The sequence below is a fragment of the Balaenoptera physalus genome (assembly GCF_965194825.1).
Source record: "Balaenoptera physalus genome assembly, chromosome: 16".
In the NCBI taxonomy this organism is placed as follows: Eukaryota; Metazoa; Chordata; class Mammalia; order Artiodactyla; family Balaenopteridae; genus Balaenoptera; species Balaenoptera physalus.
In genome coordinates this window covers 64,695,538-64,719,491 of record NC_138898.1, presented here as the reverse complement: position 1 = coordinate 64,719,491, position 23,954 = coordinate 64,695,538, and the positions used below count along the sequence as shown (strand labels likewise).

The 23,954-nt window shown below is 41.5% G+C and overlaps 1 protein-coding gene across 1 annotated transcript in view; it reads left to right on the top strand.

Annotated features, from left to right (window-relative positions):
* Positions 1-23,954, top strand: part of CPPED1 (calcineurin like phosphoesterase domain containing 1) — a 188,702-nt gene that overhangs the window by 148,443 nt on the left and 16,305 nt on the right. Inside the window, exon 4 of the mRNA XM_082429701.1 lies at positions 3,246-3,341. Coding sequence (XP_082285827.1) covers positions 3,246-3,341 — 96 coding nt within the window. The remainder of the gene's footprint in view (positions 1-3,245; positions 3,342-23,954) is intronic.

The following is a 23,954-nucleotide window of genomic DNA, read 5'->3' as shown; positions in this document are numbered from 1 at the left end:
CTCCTGAAGCATGAAGTACATAATGTTCCTTGTCTGCTCAGAACCCTCCAGAGCTTTCTGTATCACTTGGAGTAGCATCCAGAGCCCTGTGTCTGACCTCATCATCCCCCCCCTTCACTCTTCCAGCCACCATTGCCCCCTTGCTGGTTCTCAAACCCACCAGGCACCCCGTTTGCACCTGCAGTTCCCTTGAGAATGTCCTTCTCCAGATCTCCCCGTGCCCAGGGCTCACGGTTCCCCTCCAACCCTCAGCTCCATTGTCACCTCTGCAGAGAGGCTTTCCTGTATGTTGCATCTCTTTTTTTTTTTTTTTAACATCTTTATTGGAGTATAATTGCTTTACAATGGTTTGTTAGTTTCTGCTTTATAACAAAGTGAATCAGTTATACATATACATTTGTTCCCATATCTCTTCCCTCTTGCGTCTCCCTCCCTCCCACCCTCCCTATCCCACCCCTCTAGGTGGTCACAAAGCACCGAGCTGATCTCCCTGTGCTATGTGGCTGCTTCCCACTAACTATCTGTTGTTTTTTTTTTAATTTTTTATTTATTATTTATTTATTATGTTTATTTTTGGCTGTGTTGGGTCTTCGTTTCTGTGTGAGGGCTTTCTCCAGTTGTGGCGAGTGGGGGCCACTCTTCATCGCGGTGCGCGGGCCTCTCACTATCGCGGCCTCTCTTGTTGCGGAGCACAGGCTCCAGACGCGCAGGCTCAGTAGTTGTGGCTCACGGGCCCAGTTGCTCCACGGCATGTGGGATCTTCCCAGACCAGGGCTCGAACCCGCGTCCCCTGCATTGGCAGGCAGATTCTCAACCACTGCGCCACCAGGGAAGCCCTAACTATCTGTTTTACATTTGGTAGTGTATATATGTCCATGCCACTCTCTCACTTTGTCACAGCTTACCCTTCCCCCTCCCCATATCCTCAAGTCCATTCTCTAGTAGGTCTGTGTCTTTATTCCCGTCTTGCCCCTAGGTTCTTCATGACTTTTTTTTTTTTCTTAGATTCCATATATATGTGTTAGCATACAGTATTTGTTTTTCTCTTTCTGACTTACTTGACTCTGTATGACAGACTCTAGGTCCATCGACCTCACCACAAATAAATCCATTTCGTTTCTTTTTATGGCTGAGTAATATTCCATTGTATATATGTGCCACATCTTCTTTATCCATTCATCCAATGATGGACATTTAGGTTGCGTCCATGTCCTGGCTATTGTAAATAGAGCTGCAATGAACATTGTGGTACATGACTCTTTTTGAATTATGGTTTTCTCAGGGTATATGCAGTATGTTCCATCTCAACTAGCCTGGGTCACTATGGGCCCCCTACCTTGTTCTCTTCCCTCGTAGCACTTATTACCTCCTGACATGTCATCCTTGTTTTCCCCCTTCACACCTTCCAGGGTGTGAGAGATGTGAAAGCAGAGGCTTTGCTTTGCCTGGCACATAATAGGTGCTCAGTGCCTGACAGATAAAGGGGAGAGAAACCACACTCAGAGGGCTGACTTGCAAGTCCCCCAGGCTTTAGACTCTTCCCAGGAATGGCTTTTGCTTGGATGTTTGTGAAGGACTCAGCACAGTGCCTGGCACATGTGTTCAGTGATTGTCACCTGCCATCATTATTACCTGCAAATCTCAGCTCCATCCTCCCATTCCCAACCCTTGTCTTCCCTGCAAGACCAAATCAGTCTCCTTGTTAAAAATCTCTCCTTGTGCCCTTCTTATGTAAGTTATAATTATTTGTGAACTATCTGAATGTCTGTTTCACTGTGCTTATCCAGATGTGTTAAGCTCTGCTTCTGTAACAAGCAAGCCCTTCATCTTATTGACTTCACACGCCGAGGCCTCGCTCTCATGTGAAGACACTCAGCTGTGCTCCACGTGGTGACTCAGGCTCCAGGCTGGCTCTACCTGCTCAGTACTCGGCCTGTGAGGAGAGCTGAGGGTCCTGCCTCAACTCCTAAGTGGGTCAACCTGGAGCTGACAGCCTCACCTCACTGCCACTTAGAGCTTGTAGGCTGGACCCAATCACAATGTGGTCTCACCCGCCCAGCTGCAGTGGGGCCAGGACCTGGCAGGTGAGGGAGGCAGCACACGGAGACCTGGTGTCGGTACATGTTGTCAGCACAACCACCCACTAGGGACTGAGCTCCTGCAACTGGGGATCGTGTCTGTCCTATTCCTGTATCCTGCCTGCCTAGTCAGAGCCAGACCCAGACCCATAGTAGGTGCCAAAAAGTGATGTTTGCCTGAAGGAATGAGCCTTAAAGGTGAACTCATGCTTCAGGATGGGGCTTTGTACCCTGACTCTGCAATTTGCATACTTGCTTTGTGATCTTAGATGCACCCCAGTGTTTGTAGCCTTAGTTTTCTAATCTGTGAAATGCAGTGGATGGCACCCAGCCTATAGGGCTGTTAACGAGACTTAGGTGTGAAGATGCATGTGCATGCTTAGTGCAGGGCAAGGGCACAGTAGGTGCTCAGTGATCCGCCCCTGACACACCTTTGAAGTGGTTCCTCTGTAGACACACAGCGATAATTAAGAATACCTTTGCCTGACACGTTATGGGTTATAATACTCAGTTGTGACCACAGATCCTGAGAGGGGGTTATGTAAACTCAGAGGTGGAGACTGAGGCAGGGGGGAAACACCCTGCATGGAACATGGAACACAGATTTGACAATGAAATCTCAGTTCCCCCCCACCCCACTTCCTAGCTGTTTGCTCTTAGGCAAGTCGGTTGTTCTCTATAAAGTGGGAAAAGTGATGGTTCCTATTGCAAAGGGCCTGTCACCCAGTAAGGATTTCACATGGTGATTCCTTCAACTTGGCCTAATGACACTCTGAGAAGAAGCAACGCCGTGGATGGGATCCCAATGCCCCGGATCCCCCAAGGAGGGTTAGGGGCCCCTGTGGGTGACTTCATGGGGGTGGGGGAGGGAGCCTTAACACACAAACAGAACAGAACAGCGTAGGGAAGGGGAGGGCAGGGGCTAGGGACAATCAGCTCTGGTTCCAGCAGTGAGTGGCTCTGCCACTTACTGATAGCCTGACCCTAACATGTTCCTTTTCTAAGCCTCAGTTTCCTGTTTGTAAACAGGAGGGGTATGGGTTATTGATAAAGAATGGAAAGCATTTGACACCATGGTCTGCTCAACAGGTAGAACCCATTGTGCTTTATTATTATTATTATTCTTATTCGCATTGTTCTTTACCATTTAGAACCTGAGAACTCAAGGTGTGCTGGTGATGGGCTGGGCTGTGGGCCCCATGGGAAGAGTCACAGCAGGAATGGAAACGGATGTCCGGATGGACCCATCCATCGAGGAGGAGGGTAGGTCTCGAAATATTCATGAATATTGGTCAGAGAGCAGCACATGTGGCTTTCAGGCTAGTGGGACTGAGAAACTGAGGTTTAATTTTAATTTAGAATAAATTTTAAAACCTGATACTCCATTCAGTTACTGGAAAAATTTTTTAAGTATGTTTGGAGCAACTTGGGTACGTGAATCTCCTTTTTCAACCGAAAATGTTACAAAATTTAAAATATGTTTCCAATAAAAATTTAACATCTGGATTAAGATGCTGAAAGTATAAAATTCATACTATCAAAGAATTAGTACCCCTCCAAAAAAGAATGTAAATATCTCGTTAATATTATAGCAAGTTAAAATGATAACATTTTCAATATATTGGGTTAAATAAATATATTATTAAAATTAATTTCACCTATTTTTATTTTTAACCTGGATCCTGGAAAGTATTAAATTATGTATATGGTTTGCATATATTTCCTTGGACAGCACTTCTGTAGAAGGTCCATCCCACTTTATTTTTGGCAACATTAAGTATTAATGGTATTTTAAATTTTGAACAATTTCGTAGCCAAAAAATAGTATCTCATTTGTTTTCAATTTTTCTTTCCTGAGGTGAGATGTTCTCTTGGATTTATAAGCTTATAATTCTGGAAATTGTTTATGTCCATTTTGCTATTAGAGAATTTGTGTTTTTCATTGGATCATGGGCGATTGTAAATGTGGTATCTATTGCTTTCGAAGTTTGTTGTCTGCCGTTTATTTTTTGCTTATATAATTTGATGTAAAGGAGTTTAAAGTTTTTACGTGGTCAAATATTTCCTGTGTGTTCAAAAACCATATTGTTGGGTTTTTTTATGGTTTCATTTTTACTATTTGATTATTTCATCTGGGCTTTTTAAAAAGAATATGGTGTGAGATATTGAACTGATGAGAAATTCTGAAGGAAAAACAGCTGTTTTAAAATATTTTTAATTACTCAGTATGTGCATACTTTATCTTGTTGTATTTGCGGGTTTTTTTGGGGGGGTGTCATTTTATGTCTTTATAGTTTTATCACCTTTCATAACACTTTTGCTTGTATTATCTCATGTAAGATTCAAAATAAACCAAGAAGGTAGATGGGGCATGCCACGTTACCCCATTCTATGCATATAGAAATCATAGACTTGCCCCAAGTTTGCCAGTTTAGAAGTGATGGAGTTGGCACTTGAATACGGGAATTCTGATTTTTGTAACTGGATTTGTGCTGAGTCACTGGGGACCAGAAGAAATACTACTTTCTTAGGTCATTGGGTTGATTCTCCAGGAACTTAAGCAGAACATTTTACTTCTGAAATTTGTTTCCTCAAGTTAAGTAGACCCAACCTCACACACCTGAGCCTGGTTCCCCACTCACATCCATTGCCTATTTTCTTAGGATTCAAGCAGCTATTTCTCAAGATCCTTTTCAAGACTTTAAACATATTGACCACTTGTGAGGTATTCTCAATCCTTTTAGAGAATTACATTCATCACAACCTGGATGTTTTAAAGGGTGGCTCAAAAGACTAAAGTCATCTTGGACCACTAGCCATGATCCCAGGTCTCCCCTCCTTTCCCTCCTCTGGTGTGATCTCTGTCGTTGGTTTAGAGTGTGCCTTTCCAGACCTTTTCCTACGTGTTACTATCCATACCCTTAGGATCTATTCTTGTTTGGTGTCAACAGTGTGCATATATGATGTATGTATTGTTCTTCAACTTGCTCTGTTCACCATTTATAGCTCAGAATGGTATCAGTATACTTAGACTTCTTTCTTTCTAACTGCTGTACAGTGTGTTATGGTACAGATACATCAGAGCCTGTCTACTCATTCACCCAGTGCTGGGCATTTGGATGGTCTTCTGATTTTGCTGTTACACACGATGTGATGGACACACTTGTTCAGGCTTTCTTGTTAACATAGTCAAATGCTTTTCCAGGGGGAGGTAGTTAAACCTACCTAGGGTATGCACTTATTTTACTGCCAAAATATTCTCAAAGGGTTATAGCGATTTAGCACCAGCAATGTATGAAAGTAATTATCATATTTAAGTTTGGGGCAATTTAATAGGTTATTTCATTTTTTAAATTTTTATTTTTCTGATTGCTAATGAGGTTGGATGTCTTTTCATATGATCATCATCTTCTGCAAATTGGTCATTCATAACCACTGCTCAAATTTTTCCTTTTGATTTATTTGAACCAGTGTAAAAGGGCTTTCTCCCCTCCAAATTTTACTTATATATATATATGTATGTATGTATATTCTCTAGGTAATAATTATTGTTACAGATGCTACAGATATCTTCAATGTTGCTTGCCTTTTCACTTTGTTTATATTTTGTTACGCTTAACATTTTAGTATGGCCAAATTTATCGGGTTTTTTATGGCTTTTAAAACATCTTATCTCTACAGGCCTTTAAAACCCCAAAGTCAAACATTTGCTCATATTTTATTGTAATATTTTAATAGCTTTGGTTTTTACTAAAATTTATTTTCATGTGTCGTATGAGATAGGGATCCAGCTTATATTTTTTCTAAATGCCCAGCCAATTGTCTCAACACAGATTATTGAAGCGTCTCTCTTTCTCTGCTCATGCGAAATACCTCCTTTTAACATATTAAACCTTCATTTCTACTTGGGTTTGTATTCTCTTCATTGGTTTGTGTATCACAATAGCTTGTATCACATAGCTTTATAATACATATATTTTTGATATCTGGTAGGAGAAGGTTCTCTTTGGTCTTTTCTCCCCCAAATTCTCTTGGCTCTTCTTTTGAATTTCAGAATAAGCTTGTCAAATTCTATGAAAAGTCTTATTGGGACTTTGGGACTGCATTAAAATTGTAAAATAATTTGGGAAGAATTGACTAACATTTTTATGTGTCTTCTCATTCATGAACATGGTATATCACCCCACTTATAGAATTCTCTTTTTCAGTAAAGATCTAGCATTGTCTCGATAAAGATCTTATTTCTTAAAGTTTAAAGTTTTGTTATTATTCAATTTTTAAAAAATTTCCTATTGCATCTTCTACTTTGTTTTTTGTTTTTTAGATTTTAGCTTTCCATTTTTTTAATCTTCTATTTGTTTTTATGTTTGTCTAATATCTGACCAGTTTGCTCTCTTACTTATAAAGGGTTTGTCAATTTGTTCCCTTAGAATTTTCTAGGGAATATTTTCTATTATATCTTTTGTAAATAATTAGCTTTGTATCTCCCTTTCTATGTTAAAAGTTCTTATTCCTCTTACATAAACTACAACTTCCAGTACAATTTTGAAATGTAGCAGAAAGATAGCATGAATCTGCATTGTCTCTAACTTTTCCAAAATTATACTGGGATCCATTTTAAGGTTATTGATTCAGTTCCATTGATGGGAGGATTAATTCTTAAACCAGTATGACACTGCTCTATTTATTGCAGCTTTGTATTGTTTTAATACATGGATGGCTTAGTCACCACCAATTATTATTCATTTTTTCTTTAATATTGCCTTTTTATTCTTCTGATAATATCTTTTTCTCAGCTTTAAGAACCAACAACAGCTTGGTTGGGCATTAAATTGCTACATCATGGCTTTTCCTCTCAAAATCTTTTAGATTTCTTTCTATTGTATTCTGATTTTTTTTTTTTTCAGAAAAATTTCTGGCCTATTGTACGTTAACCTTTATTTTATCTTCCTGGATATTTTCAGAATTTATTTCCTCATAATAAAAACCTTAAGAATGTTCTTCAGGGCCAAATAATTTCCTCAACTATGTCTTTGTTTATTCTTTCTGTTTTAATTTCTTGGGAAAACCAACAGTTTTAAAGGTCACTCTTCTTTTTTTCTCCTCCCTAGTCATTATCTTCTCCTTTGCTTTCTGGCCTTTCTTCTGCTTTGTGGGGCAAATGAATTGTCTGATGTGTCAGTTCTGCTCGTTACCTCCAATACTGTTGAGTCATTGGTTCAACTTCTTCACCTCTTCTATAAAAAGGGACTCTTTGGGCATGGCTCTATTTAGACACAAATGATTTCTTAAGGTCTTTTTCATCACTAAGAACTCTTACACTAAGACTGAGAGTAACAATGGCGTCTTTTGCATATCTCTTCTGATTGAGTGCTCTGATACACGTCATCTGATTTGATGGCCACAGTCATGCATTGGAGGGATCAGTACCCCATATGTGCAGATGACGTGACCTAAGGCTGTTCTGTAGCTACTCACGTCACAACCCCTTGGTGAAGGCAGAGCCTGCGTTTCTTAACTCCTGGTCCTCAAATTAGCTGATCATTGAATTGCCCAGGTACCTTCCTAAAAGCATTCTTGACAGGCTGCTTATAGGAGGTGCACGCTAGGGCCTGTGAAAGGCAGGACTGCCCAGTGGTCAAGAGTATAGGCTCTAGACTCAGAGTGCATACTTTAAATCTCAGATTGCCCACTGTGTACGTGAAGCCTCAGTTACTATAGCTGTGAAATGTCAAATGGATAGTAATAGTACCTACCTGTGGGATAGTGGTGAGCATTAAGATAATCCATGTGTTATGGGTTGAGTTGTGTCCCTCCCCACCTCCACCCCCCCATTCATATACGGAAGCCCTAACTGCCAATGTGCCTGTATTTGGAGGGACTTCCCTGGTGGTCCAGTGGTTAGGACGCTGTGCTTCCACTGCCGGGGGCCCGGGTTCCATCCCTGGTCGGGCAACTAAGATCCCACAGGCTGCATAGCATGGCCAAAAAAAAAAAAAGAAAAAAGAAAAAAAAGAATATATGGAGATGGGACATTTAAGGAGGCAATTAAGGTTAAATGAGGTCATAAGAGTGGAGCTCTCATCCAATAGAAGAGGAAGAGACACCAAAACTGTGTGCACACAAAGGAAGGGCCACACGAGGACATGGGGAGAAGGAGGCTGTCTACAAGGCAAGAAGAGAGGCCTCAGAAGAAACCAACCTTGCAGACACCTTGACCTTGGACTTCCAGCCTCCAGAACTGTGAGAGAACAAATTTCTGTTGTTTAAGCCACCTTGTCTGAGGTACTTTGTTATGGTGGCCCCAGCAGACACCTCGTAAATCACAGTTCCTAGGACACTGAAAGCACTCAATACATTTTGGCTTTTTCTAGTTGGTATTATTATCATAGCTATCATCATTATTGTTCCATAATCTCTTAGGATGGAAATAGACAAATCACATTTAGGCCCTTTACCTCTTTTTTTCTTTTTAACATCTTTATTGGAGTATAATTGCTTTACAATGGTGTGTTAGTTTCTGCTTTATAACAAAGTGAATCAGCTATACATATACATATATCCCCATATCCCCTCCCTCTTGCATCTCCCTCCCACCCTCCCTAACCCACTCCTCTAGGTGGACGCAAAGCACCGAGCTGATCTCCCTGTGCTATGCGGCTGCTTCCCACTAGCTATCTATTTTACATTTGGTAGTGTATATATGTCCATGCCACTCTCTCACTTCGTCCCAGCTTACCCTTCCCCCTCCCCATGTCCTCAAGTCCATTCTCTATGTCTGAGTCTTTATCTCTGTCCTGTCCCTAGGTTCTTCAGAACCTTTTTATTTTTTTTTAGATTCCATATATCTGTGTTAGCATATGGTATTTGTTTTTCTCTTTCTGACTTACTTCACTCTGTATGACAGACTCTAGGTCCATCCACTTCACTACAAATAACTCAATTTTGTTTCTTTTTATGGCTGAGTAATATTCCATTGTATATATGTGCCACATCTTCTTTATCCATTCATCTGTCGATGGACACTTAGGTTGCTTCCATTAGACCCTTTACCTCTTTTGCCAGCTCTTTCCTTCCTCTTCATTGAGTATTTCCTGTTGAGTCATATCCACATAAATGTGTAAAGTTACTCTTGTTTTCTTAGATAACATAGACGTTGCTAAACTAACACCATGGTCATCTATAGTTTTTTGCCCTGAGGTAAACAAAGTTGGCTGGCCGTGAAATATGAACTGTGTCCATGAGAAATCTGGGGCTCACATATCAAGAGATTAGTACTTGCAGTTAAACACTCATTACATTTCAGAATCGGGGTTCTTGCTGATTTCAGGTGACAGACTGATGTTGCACAACATTGTCAAAAACTAGCACGTGCACCCAAAAAGAAAAGCAAGTATGCATGACTGCGGCTTTCATCCTGAGGCACCATTTTTAAAAAAAATTTTGTTGAAGTATAGTTGATTTATAATACTGTGTTAACTTCTGTTGTACAGCAAAGTGACTCAGATATATATATAGATAGATAGATATAGATATAGATATATAGATATTCTTTTCCATTATGGTTTATCCCAGGATATTGAATATAGTTCCCCGTGCTATACAGCAGGACCTTGTTGTTTATCCTTCCTACATATAATAGTTTGCATCTGCTAACCCCAAATTCCCAATCCTTCCTTCCCCTACCCCCCTCCCTCTTGGCTACCACAGATCTGTTTTCTATGTCTGTGAGTCTGTTTCTGTTTTGTAGATATGTTCATTTATGTCATTTTTTTGGCCATGCCTTGTGGCTTGTGGGATCTTAGGATTGAACCCAGGCCCCGACAGTGAAAGCACTAAGTCCTAACCATTGGACCACCAGGGAATTCCCATTGTCATATTTTAGAATCCACATATAAGTGATATCATATGGTATTTGTCTTTTGGACTTACTTCACTCAGTATGACAATCTCTAGGTCCATCCATGTTGCTGTAAATGGCATTATTTCATTATTTTTAATGGCTGAGTAATATTCGTGTGTGTGTGTATGTGTGTGTGTGTGTGTGTGTGTATACACACCATATCTTCCTTATCCATTCATCTGTTGATGGACGTTTAAGTTGTTTCCATGTCTTAGCTGTTGTGAATAGTGCTGCTGTGAACATAAGGGTGCATGTATCTTTTTGAATTATAGATTTGTTTGGGTATATGCCCAGGAGTGGGATTGCTGGATCATACAGCAACTATCTTTAGTTTCTTGAGGAACCTGCATACTGTTCTGCATAGTGGCTGCACCAATTTACATTCCCACCAACAGTGTGAGAGGGTTCCCTTTTCTCCACACCCTCTCCAGCATTTCTTATTTGTAGACTTTTTGATGATGGCCATTCTGACTGGTGTGAAGTGGTACCTCATTGTGGTTTTGATTTGCATTTCTCTAATAATTAGTGATGATGAGCATCTTTTCATGAAGGCACTATTTTTTTTTTTTTAAGTCTCTTCTTGGATAGCTTACCCCAGACCTTGTGGCCGTTGGAAGGTTGCTTGTGAACCAGTGGGGTGGTGCAGGGTGTGGAAAGGAAATGAGCAAGAGTCCATCTCACAGTCCTTGAGTTCAAGGGCAGAAAAACCCAAGTGTTTCCTGGCTAACAAATGATGATCATCTCCTGGTCTGTGCAGTTCTAACGCTGGGAGCACGACCAAGGTGTGTGTGTGTCTCCCTTTTATCCACACACTCTGGTTGGAGTGTGGTTTCCATCTTATGTATAGTTGGTATTATAATTATCAAATGTCAAAGCTGAAAGACTCGAATCTCAAGCGTCATCTAGTCCAGTGATTTTGGGGGAGAAGGGGGAAATGCAGCAAACAGCTTCCTGAGTCTGTCACCTCCTATTTCAACCAGAACAGCCCCCTTTATTAATTTTATACATATTTTGGTATGAAGTCCCAAAGTCAGCTGGGGAGTCTCCCAGCCCCTTAAGATCTAGGTAAGACTGATTTAAACCCCTATTCCATGGATTTGGGGAAATTCAAAGTACCCTCCAAGGGACTTCCCTGGTGGTCCAGCAGTTAAGACTCTGCACTCCCAATGCAGGGGGCCTGGGTTTGAGCCCTGGTCAGGGAACTAGATCCTGCACGCTGCAACTAAGAGCCCGCATGCTGCAACTAAAGCGCCTATGCACCGCAACTAAAGACCCAGCACAGCCAAATACATAAATAAATACAAAAAAACCCCCAAAAGTACCCTCCGAAATTTCCCCAAATCTCTAGAGGTTTCTTATGACCTCATTACGACCTCTTCTCTGATTTTATGCTTCCATCAAGTTCTTATCTGGGTTGAAGCGGTCAGCACAGAGCCTGCTGGGCGTTCAAGGCACAGCAGACACAAAAGCACTGTGGTTCTTATTTTTTCGCCTCGTGTAGCTTTTGTGTCTGCTGTGCCCTGAACGCCCAGCAGTGACCTTTCAGGGTCATCAGTGGCTATCATGAAGCCACTCCACATGTAGGGGGACTGAGGCCAGGACCAGATGAGGGCCAGCAGGGTATAGTGGGAAGAGAGGAGGGTTTTGTGTTGGAATCCTGACTCTACGCCTTCCTGGCTCTGTGATCTTTGGCAACTTCCTTAACTTTTCCGAGCATCTTCATTCATCTGGAAAATGGAGCTAAACCCTACTTCCTCAGAATGATTTTGAGGATTACAACAAATGCCTATAAGGCACCAGACAGGCAGTAGACACCAAATTATGGGTAAATGTCATTATCCTCCTGTCTTCAGTGCAGGTTTTGCTCACTTTCTTACAGAAGGGAGGAAGAAAGAACGGGAGCCTCATTATTTGAGATCTAATATCTGCCCTCATCCCCACAGCTGGCTTTTTAGTAAATTGCTTATAGTGTGTGGGCCTGTGGGCCAAATCCAGCCAGTCCTCCCATTTTATAGACTTTTATTTGAACATGGCCATGCCCAGGCATCCAAGTTGAGTAGCTGAAACGAAGGTTTAACATCCTGCAATGCCTAAAATACTAACTCGCCCTTTAAGGAAAATGTTTGCCAACCCCTGGCTTAGAGCAACAAATTCTTCCTGAGCTGGGATTTACACTGTTATCAGCTTGTGTAATCAGAGCTGGCAAAGGTTCATTCGATGGGCCAAGTCAGCCAATAAGGATAATTGCTATGGGCCCAGTGTTTGGAGAGGGGGTCACAGGATCAACACACATGGCCCTGCTCTCAGGAAGCTTACGGTCCACTTTGTAGATAAAGGACGTGCGAGCCGCAGACCAGAACTTCAGTCTTGTGCACTGACTAGCTTTGACATTTTAATCGGTCTGGGCCTCAGTTTACCCATCTATCAAATGGTCATAATAATAGAACTCACCCCTTCCCTCCGTATGATTGTTGTAAAGACTAAATGAGTTATTTTTTAAAAAATTCTTAACTCACACCGTATTTAGGATAAAATAATCTCTTACCCTTTTCCCAACTTTGCCTGGAAAATGGTGTCCATCCTTCTTAGAATGACCCTGAATCTGTTTGTCCTGGAGCCAGCTTCCCACCCTTCCTTCCTCCTCTTGCCTGTACATAGCATCTTCTGTCGCCAACAGACTCAACATCCCACCACCGTACATTTACCTGGTTGTGGTTCCTGCCCAGGTGCCCTTCCATGGACCCCCCCCCCGCCATCCCCGCCTCACTGTGTGGACAGACCCTACCCGGTTACCCTGCTCTGCTTGAGAAGGCCCAGAGCCACTTTCTAGGTGGGAAACTCTGTCTGTCTGCTAAGGGCACTGCCAAGGACATCTGGGTCCCTCTAGCTCAGACCTCGAGACCGCTGTACTTTTAACTAAATTGGGGTCACCAATTCCGTCTCCCCATCCTAGTCCCGCCCCTTCCCCCAAAGCACCAGAGCAGATGGTGATCATTTTCTTTCACTCTCCTCTGCCCCCCTTCTCATTAACATGCCTCGTCCTCCGCTGGGGCCTCTCGCAGCAGATGGTAAATGACAACCCATGTTCCGCGTCAATCGTTTGTCTGGGGACAGGGAAGGAGCTTGCGGTGGCTTCAAGGAGCACAGGGCAGTTTTGGAGACTCAGGGTAGGATGTGGTGGAAAGACTGTGGAAGGGGCATTCCAAGAGCCTCAAATAAGACATCCAGTAGCTCCTCCGCCCCTCCCCAGGTCCAGGCGAGCCGCCGCCATGAACATATGAATCTGGACCAGCACCTGGTCCGGGCCTTCGTCGCTGTCCGCTTGGATGCTGTAGTGGCCTTTCGTGTGGTCGGCCTGCCTCCAGTCCCACTTTCCCGTCTACTCTACACAGCCAGGGTGGGCTGTGTAAAAGGCAAATTTGATGAGGCCAAGCACGACCCAACTAAAATCCCCTGCAGGCTCCCCGCTGCATTGGGAATAAAGTCCATGACCCTGAACGTGGCCACCATCCACATCCACGTTCAGCGTCCGCTCCATCCTCCCGTGCAGAGAACCAATGGCTTGCAATTCCCCGGGCACCTCCTCCTAGCTCGCCTTTCCACAGAGATCTCTGTGAAAACCACAGCCCCTTCCTTCTGTGGCTTGAACCTCAAGCCTTAGCTCAGACATTGCCTCCTCTAGAAATTCCCCTTGATTCTACCCCTTTCTTCTCCCCCAAGACTGGGTTTGGTGATCTTATGTTCCCATAGCCCCCAGCACCTACTATGTGCCGGGAAAGATGCTGGGTGTTTGGCGTCCCATTGCTGCTGTAACAAATTGTTACTAACTTAGTGGCTTAACAACACAAAGTTATCATCTTACAGTTCTGTAGTTCAGGAGTCTGAAATGGGTCTTACTGGGCTAAAAATCACGGTGTCAGCAAGGCCACATTCCTTCTGGCTCTCTGGGAGAATGCGTTTCCTTGCCCTTTCCTGCTTCTAGAGGCCACCTGCACTCCTTGGCTTGCGGCCCCTCCCGCCTCCTTCAATGCCAGTGGCAGCAGGTAGAATCCTCCTCACATCACATCTCTCTGCCCTTTTCTGTCTCTCTCTTCCATTCTGAAGGACCCTGTGACGATGCTGGGCCCACCCGGATAATCTCCCCATCTCAGATCAACTGACAAGCATCCTTCTTTCCATCTGCACCTTTAACTCGCCCTTGCCACGTAACAGAACATACTCATATGTTCCAGGGATTGGGACATGGACGTCTCTGGGGCCATTTTTCTGCCTGCCACAACTTATTAGACTTTAATTTTTGCCAGCCTGGCATGTGTAAAGTGATGGATCATTATGGTTTTAATTGGATTCACTTGATGCACATTTTGGGTTTAGAGGCATCAACACCATTTTCTTAAGTGTCATTAATATTGATATTTGGGAGTGCCTTCCTGGTCTGGACCCCAAGTGAGATGGACACATGGGAAGAGCACTGAATTTGGAGTTTAGCCCCGAGCCTAAATTTGGCTGTGACTCTACCAGCTGTGTGACTGCGGACACACCTTTACTCTCTGGGTCTCATTTCTCACCTTACAGAGTGGTTTTTAAATTAATTAAAAAACAAAACAAAAACCAATGACTTCGACTTAAACCAGGGAAGATGAACAGGATCAAGTTGGGATCTGTTGGGTGAGAATGAGAGCAGAAGACAGAGGTTCCCTGAGCAAAGGAATCCAGGATCTGGGAACCCAATAGAACACCAGCCAGCCTGTCTCTGTGGGCTTGGTTTTGCCTTGATTCTTCTCATTGTGAAGGGATAAAGTTTTGTGGTATCAGGAGACTGATCAGTAACGCTCATAATTATCCACACAGCAGCCAGCCCTCTGCCATCAGCCAAAGGTGGATTCTTCACTGTCTAAGCAGGGCTCTTGTTTGAGGTATGGTTACAAAGAGGTTCACTTACCATAGGTAAGCTGTGTGGGTAAGAGACAGCAACCGTTTGGGGTTCTGATCCCTTTTTCTACCTACCCTTGGATGGAAATATCCTAGACCTCCATAAGGGCTGCTGGGTGTAACTGGGCAGGTCGTACGTAACCCCAGGATGTCCCGTGATGGGGCAAATGGGAGATGAAACCCAACCCATTACCCACTTGCCAAGTGTGTGCATTTGAGCGTGGGGCTGCATCTGCCCAGGGCGAGACACTCGTCTTTTTCATATGCACAAGTGCATGTTACAGGCAACCAGAGCTCTCAATGTATTTGGGGTAGTGAGGGGCAAGTTTTCCCCCAATGTCCAACAGATACCTAGAAAGCAAGCAGGGGACCCTAAATCACTTTTCTTACTTTTTGGCCACATGTAGCAATGGACACACAGTTATTGGTGTGCTTAAAAATAAAGGACTCCATTTATAACTCAGCTGTTTCCCAAGGTAAATGGTAAATTTACAAATTGACATCATGGGACTTTGGGGTTCTCCTGAAGTCCCTCCATGACAGCCTGCCCTGTTGGGTTTGTCCGTCATGGTCTGGGTGGGGTTGCATGTAGGATGTAAAAGATTGGAAGATTGCATGGGAGGACCTAGCATGACCTGTACATGGCCCCCGGGGCCCCCAGGCAGTAAGTACCCTTCCTCACCGGCCTCAGCATCCCAAATAGTCCTTTTCCTCAGGGGACCAGTGCATCATGTGCTCCAGAAAACCTGTATTTCAGTCTTGTCTTGATTAGCTTTGTTTCTTAGGTCTACAGCCTTCACCCATGAACTTGATTTAATTAAACACAAAGTGTGACATCACCTTGCCAATGGCAAAGCCAGGTCACCCCAGGATGTGGTGCCGCCACCATCATTAACTGAAATCTGTAAAGGTCTCCCAAGTGAGGCTGCCAGTGGGAATGTGTAGGTCTTCTTTCCCATCTGTAAACTGAAAATGATAAATATCACGAAGACCATTTGTGAATATTGGGAAGTTAATCTGCATAACGCACTTAGAAGAGTGCCCGGTACATAGTAAGTGCTCAATAAACGGGGGCTGCTATGATGGTGATGGAAAAGAGAGATCTACAATATGGCTTTCTCGGCACTGGAACTTTGGCTCAAGGGAACTAGAAACTTCAGGACTGGCAGAAATGTTTTTTGGTTTTGTTTTTAATTTTTAAAGCTTTTTAAAATTGAGATCCAGGAAAATGCACAGATCTTAAGCATACAGTTCAATGACAGACTCACACATCTGTGTAACCCACACACTTACCAAGATATAGAATGTTTTCATCCCCGAGAAGATGGTTCATGTCCTTTCCCAATCAACTCCCACCCCCAGCTGAGTGGCTACCATTGTTCCGATTTCTTTTGCTGTGGACTAGTTTTGCCTATTCTAGGACTTCATGTAACAGAATCATACAGAGTGTCCTGTTTTTGAGTCCAGCCTTTTTCGTGCAGCCTGTTTTCGGGTGCTTCCATGGTGTGAGTTTTATCAGCAGTCCATTCTTTTCTTGCTAAACAGTGTTCCACTGTATGAATGTAGCATCATTTATCTATTCACCTGTTGTTGAGCATTTGGGTAGTTCTTGGGTTTTGGCTACAATGAATAAAGTTGCTGTGACCATTCTTGTACAAGGCTTTTTTTTGGATTTGTATTTTCATTTATTTTATGAGTGAAATTTCTGGATCATGGAGAAGCTTTATGTTTGATGTTATGAGAAACAGTCATTCTGGTTGTACCATTTTACACACCTCCACTGTGTGTGGGAGTTGAGTGGCTCTACATTCTTGCCAACATGAGGTTGATGATCTTCAATTTTAGCCATTCTGATGGGTGTGTAGTGGTATCTCATTGATTTAAAATTGCATTTCCGGGCTTCCCTGGTGGCACAGTGGTTAAGAATCCACCTACCAATGCTGGGGACACGGGTTCGAGCCCTGGTCCGGGAAGATCCCACATGCTGCCGAGCAACTAAGCCTGTGAGCCACAACTACTGAGCCCACGTGCCACAACTACTGAAGCCTGTGCGCCTAGAGCCCATACTCTGAAACGAGAAGCCACCACAATAAAAAGCCTGAGCACCTCAACGAAGAGTAGCTCCCGCTCGCCGCAACATGGCGAGAAAGCCCACGTGCCACAACAAAGACCCAACAAGGCAAAAGTAAATAAATAAATAAATTAATTAATTAAATAAAATTGCATTTCCTTGCAACTAGTGATATTGAATGCTTTTTCATGTGCTTATTAGACATTCACATATCTTCCTTCATAAAGAGGTCTTCAAGTCTTTTGCCCATTTTTATTTTATTGTTTTTTTTAATTATTGAGATGTAAAACTCATTTCTGTATTCTGGATACCAGTCCTTTGTCAGCTATACATATTATGATTATTTTTCTCCTAATCAGCGGCTTTTTATTTCTTAATGATGTCCTTTGATGTACAGGATTTTTTAAAAATTAATTAATTAATTAATTAATTTATGTATGGCTGCGTTGGGTCTTCATTGCTGCACGCAGGCTTTCTCTAGTTGCGTCGAACATGGGCTACTCTTTGTTGCAGAGCGTGGCTCTAGGTGCACGGGCTTCAGTAGTTGTGGCACACAGGCTCAGTAGTTGTGGCACACAGGCTTAGTTGCTCTGCGGCATGTGGGATCTTCCCAGACCAGGGATCAAACCCGTGTCCTTGCATTGGCAGGAGGATTCTTAACCACTGCGCCACCAGGGAAGTCCCTCTATTGATAGTTCTTGCTTGATCCAATCTTTACTAAAATGGTTGTATCATGTTGATGTTTCACAGTCTTTATTAAGTACTTTGATAAACGTCCTACCACTGAATTTATCAACCTTTTCCTTTGTTGTTTACACATTTTGTCTTTATAAAGACTATTCTCAAAGTACTAAAGATATTTCCTAACATTTTCTTCTGAAAATTCCTTACTTATTCCTAATTAAGTATTTTAAACAGTATTTTAAGTATTTCAAGCAATAAAGAATAAATCAATTTCATAAACTTTAAATCTAGCAAAAATAGTATTGCTATAGTTGCCTGTTAATCAGTGGGTTTCAATTTTTTTTTTTTTTTTGTAAGAAGAGATGCTTTTACTTCCCTGCTTTGTCCTCCTTGGTAATTTTTTTTTAATTTTTGAATTTTACTTTATTTTTTTATACAGCATGTTCTTATTAGTCATCAATTTTATACACATCAGTGTATACATGTCAATCCCGTACAGGATTTTTTTGATGAAGTGTATTTTAACATTTTAAAACTCTTATGATAATTTCTGTGCTTTGTCTAAGGAATCTTTGCCCATCCCAAGATCACTAAGATATACTCCTATGTGTTCTAGAATATTTATAGTTTTAGCAATAACATTAGAATTTTGATCCCTCTCATTCTAATTTTTGTCTATGAAATGACATATGGGTCAAAGTTCACTTTTTTCCTATATGGATATCTTGTTGTTCCAGCATCATTTGTTGAGAGACTTTCCTTTTTCCATTAAATTGTTTTGGTACCTGTTTAAGAAATGGGATTGATTTCATAGGTGTGAATCTACTTCAAGGCTCTCCGTTCTGTTCCATTGTATAGACACTTATGTCAAAGCCATACTTCTTTTCCAAAATTGTTTTGGCTTTTTTAGGTCCTTTGCATTCCCATATAAATTTTACATTCAGCATGTCAATTTCTACAAAAAATCCTACTGAAATTTTTACTGAGGTGGCATTAAATTTGTAGGTGACACCTTAACATTTGAATTTTCCAATCTGTGAACATAATATATCCTTCATTTATTTAGATTGTTTCCTCTTAGTGATGTTTTGTAATTTTTAGTGAGGTTTTATATATCTGTTGAAATTCATCCCTATGTATTTTATGTTTTTTGATGCTATTGTAAATGGTACTTTAAAAATTTCATTTCCAATTATTCATTGCTGATGTAATAGAATGATTTTTTTTGTATGCTCACCTCATACCCTGCAGTATTGTTAAATTTGCTTATTGGTTCTAGTGGGGTTTGTTTTGTTTTGTTTGGTAGATTCCTTAGGATTTTCTACATATACAATTATGTAATGTATAAATAAAGATAGTTTTAGCTCTTCCTTTCTAATTTTTATGTCTTTTATCTTTTCTTCTTTTATTGTGGTGTTTAGGACTTTCCGTAAAATGTTCAATAGAAATCCCAATCTTATAGGGAAGCTGTTTTTCACTAGTAAGTATGATGTTAGCTGTAGGGGTTTTTTAAAAAAAAAATCATGGCAATAATATTTTATTTATTTATTTAATACTTATTTATTTATTTGACTGCGCCGGCTCTTAGTTGCGGATGTGGGATCTAGTTCCCTGACCAGGGATCGAACCCGGGCCCCCTGCATTGGGAGCACAAAGTCTTAACCACTGCACAACCGCTACACCAGGGACGTTCCCAGCTGTAGGTTTTTTGTGGATACACTTTATCTGGTTTTCTGGGAGTTTTTATCATAAATGCATGTGGACTTTTTCCCCAAAGCTTTTCCTGCATCCACTGAGATGATCCTATGGTTTTTCTCTTTTACCCTCAATGTGGTGAATGGTATTGATTTTTGAATGTCAAATCAATATTGCATTTCAGAATCAAACTTCATCTGATTGCTGGATTTGACTTTTCAATATCTTGTTTAGGATGTTTGCATATATATTTATGAGAGATAGAGGTCTCTGTAGCATTCATATGGTTTGACAAAATTCCTTAAATGTTTGATAACATTCACTACTGAAGCCCTCTGGGCCTGAAGTTTTCTTTGTGGGATGCATTTGAATTATGAATTTGAATAGTTTAATAGAGCTATTTAGATTTTCTATTCCTGGTCGGTTCCAGTAATTTGTTTCATTCAGGGAATTGATTGATTTTTTTGTTTTAATTTAAGTTGTCAAATTTATTGAAATAATTGTTCATAAATTTCTCTTGCTATCCTTTTAACATCTCTAAGATTGTAGCAATGTCCTTCTTTTTTTCCTAATGTTGATTAATTTATTTTATTCTCTTTATATCTTAATCAGTCTAGCCTAGTGGCATATCAGTTTTATCAGTTTTCCAAGAATCAACTTTTTTTTTTTTCAGCTTTTTAAAAAAAAAAAAGTATAGTTGACCTACAATATTAGTTTCAGGGGTTCAAATAGTAATTCAATATTTTTACAGGTTATACTCCATCCAAAGTTATAAAAGGTTGACTCTATTCCCTCTACTGTACATTACATCCTTGTAACTTATGAAAAGATACTCAACGTCACTGATTATCAGGGAAATGTAAATCAAAACCGCAATGAGATACCTCCTCAACTCTTTTTTTTTTTTTAACATCTTTATTGGAGTATAATTGCTTTACCATGGTGTGTTAGTTTCTGCTTTATAACAAAGTGAATCAGCTATACATATACATATATTCCCATATCTCTTCCCTCTTGCGTCTCCCTCCCTCCCACCCTCCTTATCCCACCCCTCTAGGTGGTCACAAAGTACCGAGCTGATCTCCCTGTGCTATGTGGCTGCTTCCCACTGCTATCTGTTTTACATTTGGTAGTGTATATATGTCCATGCCATTCTCTCACTTTGTCCCAGATTACCCTTCCCCCTCCCATGTCTCTTTTTTTTAATTGAAGTTTCTATTTTATGTTTTCTCTTTCATTGATTCTCATTCTCTATTGCTCCCTTCCTTCTGCTAGCTCTGGGTTTAATTTATGCTTCTTTTTCTAACGTCTTAAGATAGAGACCTGAATCACTGATTTCACAGACTTCTCCTTTTAGAGCTATACATTTCATCTAAGCACTGCTGTAACAATCGAAACCCTGCCCCAATCTTTCTTCTCCTCCGACACTCCGACACAAGTTAGACTCGTTGATTTTTCTCCCACAGGTCCCCAAGGCTCTGGTTTCTTTTATTCCCTTCTCTGCTTCAGTTTGGATAATTTCTATTGCTCTATTTTCAAGTTCATTAATCTTTCTTTCTACGCAATGTCTGATCTTCTTTTAATTCTATCTCGTGAAAAATCTCCACTTTAGATATCGTAGTTTTCAGTTCTAAAATTTCTAATTTAAAAAAAAATTTTTCATTTCTTTTTTTTAACCATTTTTAAAATTGAAATATAGTTAATTTACAATGTTGTGTTAGCTTCAGGTGTACAGCAAAGTGATTCAGATATACATATATATATGTATATGTATATTTGTGTATATGTTAATCCCAAACTCCTAAGTTATCTCCCTCCCTCCCCCCACTATCTCCTCTGGTAACCGTAAGTTTGTTTTCTATGTCTGTGAGTCTATTTCTGTTTTGTAAATAAGTTCACTCATATCATTTGTTTAGATTACATGTATAAGTGATATGGTATTTGTCTTTCTCTGACTTATTTCACTTAGTATGATAATTTCTAGGTCCATCCATGTGGCTGCAAATGGCTTTATTTCATTCTTTTTTATGACTGAGTAATATTCAGTTGTATATATATTACCACATCTTCTTTATCCATTCATCTGTCGATGGACACTTAGGTTGTTTCCATGTCTTGGCTATTGTGAATAGTGCTGCTGTGAACACTGGGGTGCACGTATCCTTTTGAATTAGAGTTTTCTCCTGATATTTGCCCAGGAGTGGGATTGCAGGATCATATGGCAACACTATTTTTAGTTTGTTAAGGAACCTCCATGCTGTTTTCCATAGGGGCTGCACCAATTTTCATTCCCACCAACAGTGTAAGAGGGTTCCTTTTTCTCCACACCCTCTCCAGCATTTATTATTTGTAATATTTTCATTTCTGTATCGAGATTCCCTATTTGTTCCCTCATCATGCTCTTATTTTCCTTTAAATCCTGGAATATATTGATCACAGGTGTTTTAAAGTCCTTGTCTGCTGATTCCATCCCATCTTATTTCTGGATGTGTTTCTATTGACTGATGGTCCTCTGGGTTATGGTTACCTTTTCCTGCTTTTTCGTATGTAGTGTATGTTTCATTGTATGTTGGACATGATGGATTCTGTGTTGCTGAGTGTCTGCATTCTTTGGTCTCAATAGAGTGTTGCTTCAGCAGGCAGTTACTTACTCGCGAATGAGCTTGATCCTTTAGAAATTTGTTAGTGTGCATCTGGACTAGCCTTTGCTCTAAGCCTAGATTAGCCCTACTCCTAAGTGCAGCCTCCCTGGGGTCTCTCCTGAAAGCTCCATGTCTTCAGTGGGGCCTCTTCACTCTGGATGGCTGGAACACGAATGCTTCCCAGACCTCTGAGCTCTGCTATTTGTTCAGCTCACAGCTCCCTAGTGTGTTTATTTCCTGGGTAGTTCTTTCCCCAGCAGGTGCTCACTGCCGTCGTCATGGAGGACCGGCCTTTGCGTTCACAACCTCGTGCTCAGCCAAATACTCAAGGGACCCGATGCTGATCTCTGTAGCCCCTTCTCTCCAGGACCCTTCCCCACAGATTCCAGCCAGTTCAGCTCCTCCAGTCTCTGTTTGGACTCTGCCTTCCTTTGCTGTGAACAGAAGGGATCTCAGGCGGAAAGCTGGGCACTCCCTTGTTCCCTGTGTCTCAGGGAGTCAGCTGCATGAAGTCTGGGCACAGTTATTTCATATATTTTGCCAGTATTATGGTCGTTTACGGAGGAGGGTTATTTGGGTCCCAGTTATCCCATCATGGCTGGAGGTGGAAGAGAGGGCAGTATTTCCACTTCTGAGCAGCCTGATGAGGTGAAGTACTTGTTGATAAGAGAAGTGAAGATGGAGCCAAAACCTTAGCTCACCTCTACCTCGAAGAAACACAGTGAGGACACTAGGCTCCTGGGTCTGCTTTTTCTGTTCTTCCCTTCTTGTCCTCAGGACCAGGGCAATGCTTGAAAGCTGGTTTGGCCACAGTTCAGAGCCTTCCTATTGTCCTTTTTCCCCTTGAATTCTCCACCTTTCAGTTATATAGCTAATCCTTAAAATGGCCCTGAAAGCTAGGCATGGTGTCCCCATTTCACAGATGGAACAACTGAGTTTGGGGGAGATGGCTAAGCTAACAGCACTCAGCACAGCTCCTTGCCTGCAGAGGCTGTGCTCTTTCTGCTGCTTTCTGCTCTTTCCTCACAGAAGGCAGACGTGGGCGGTTTCATGTATATCCATTCTTCTTAGTCTTGGAAGAGTCTTTGGGCTTGTCCAAGATCACAGACGCTCCTGTACCAGGAGTCCATTGCATATTTCTGACAGATGATGTCTCACCTCTACATGAAAAGAGTTTGTTGATGGAAAACTCAACCCTGATTGAGAGAAACCACAGCCTTTATCTTTCTTCAAGACCTGTTTTTAAATTGAAGCATAGTTAATTTACAGTGTTAGTTTCAAGTGTACAGCAAAGTAACTCAGTTATACACACACACACACACACACACACACACACACACACACACACATTCTTTTTCAGATTCATTTCCACTATATGTTGTTACGAGATATTCAGTAGAGTTCCCTGTGCTATACTGGAGGTCCTTGTCATTTACCTGTTTTAGGTACAGTCGTGTGTATATGTTAATCCCAAACTCCTAATTTATCTCTTCCCCATCCTGCCCCTGCTATTCCCTTTGGTAACCATGAATTTGAAACCACAGCCTTTAGAGTAACACAGACCCATAGGAGACCCCTGGGAGGATTGACAGCAACAACTCGAGTATGTTTAGTGCTAAGTGTGTCCCCTAAAGGATTCTAGGCACAGGGGGGACCCAGGGATGAATGAGACACCATCACAACACCCAAGGAGTTTAAATGTATTTAGGGCTGGACGCTAGCCTTTCTCATCAAGGTCGGTGTCTCCAAAAGGGTGGTATATCCTTCAGGTAGACATCATGGTGGCCATTTTAAATTATCAAATCACATAAAGGGGAAGTTATTCCTTTTTCCTGTCCCTTTCTAGCCTGATCACATCAAGGAGAAACTCTCATGTAGGTGCTAATTTGTCTTCAACACCTAATACTAATTCCCCCCCCCCCACCTTTTTCTTTTCTTTAACAAATTGA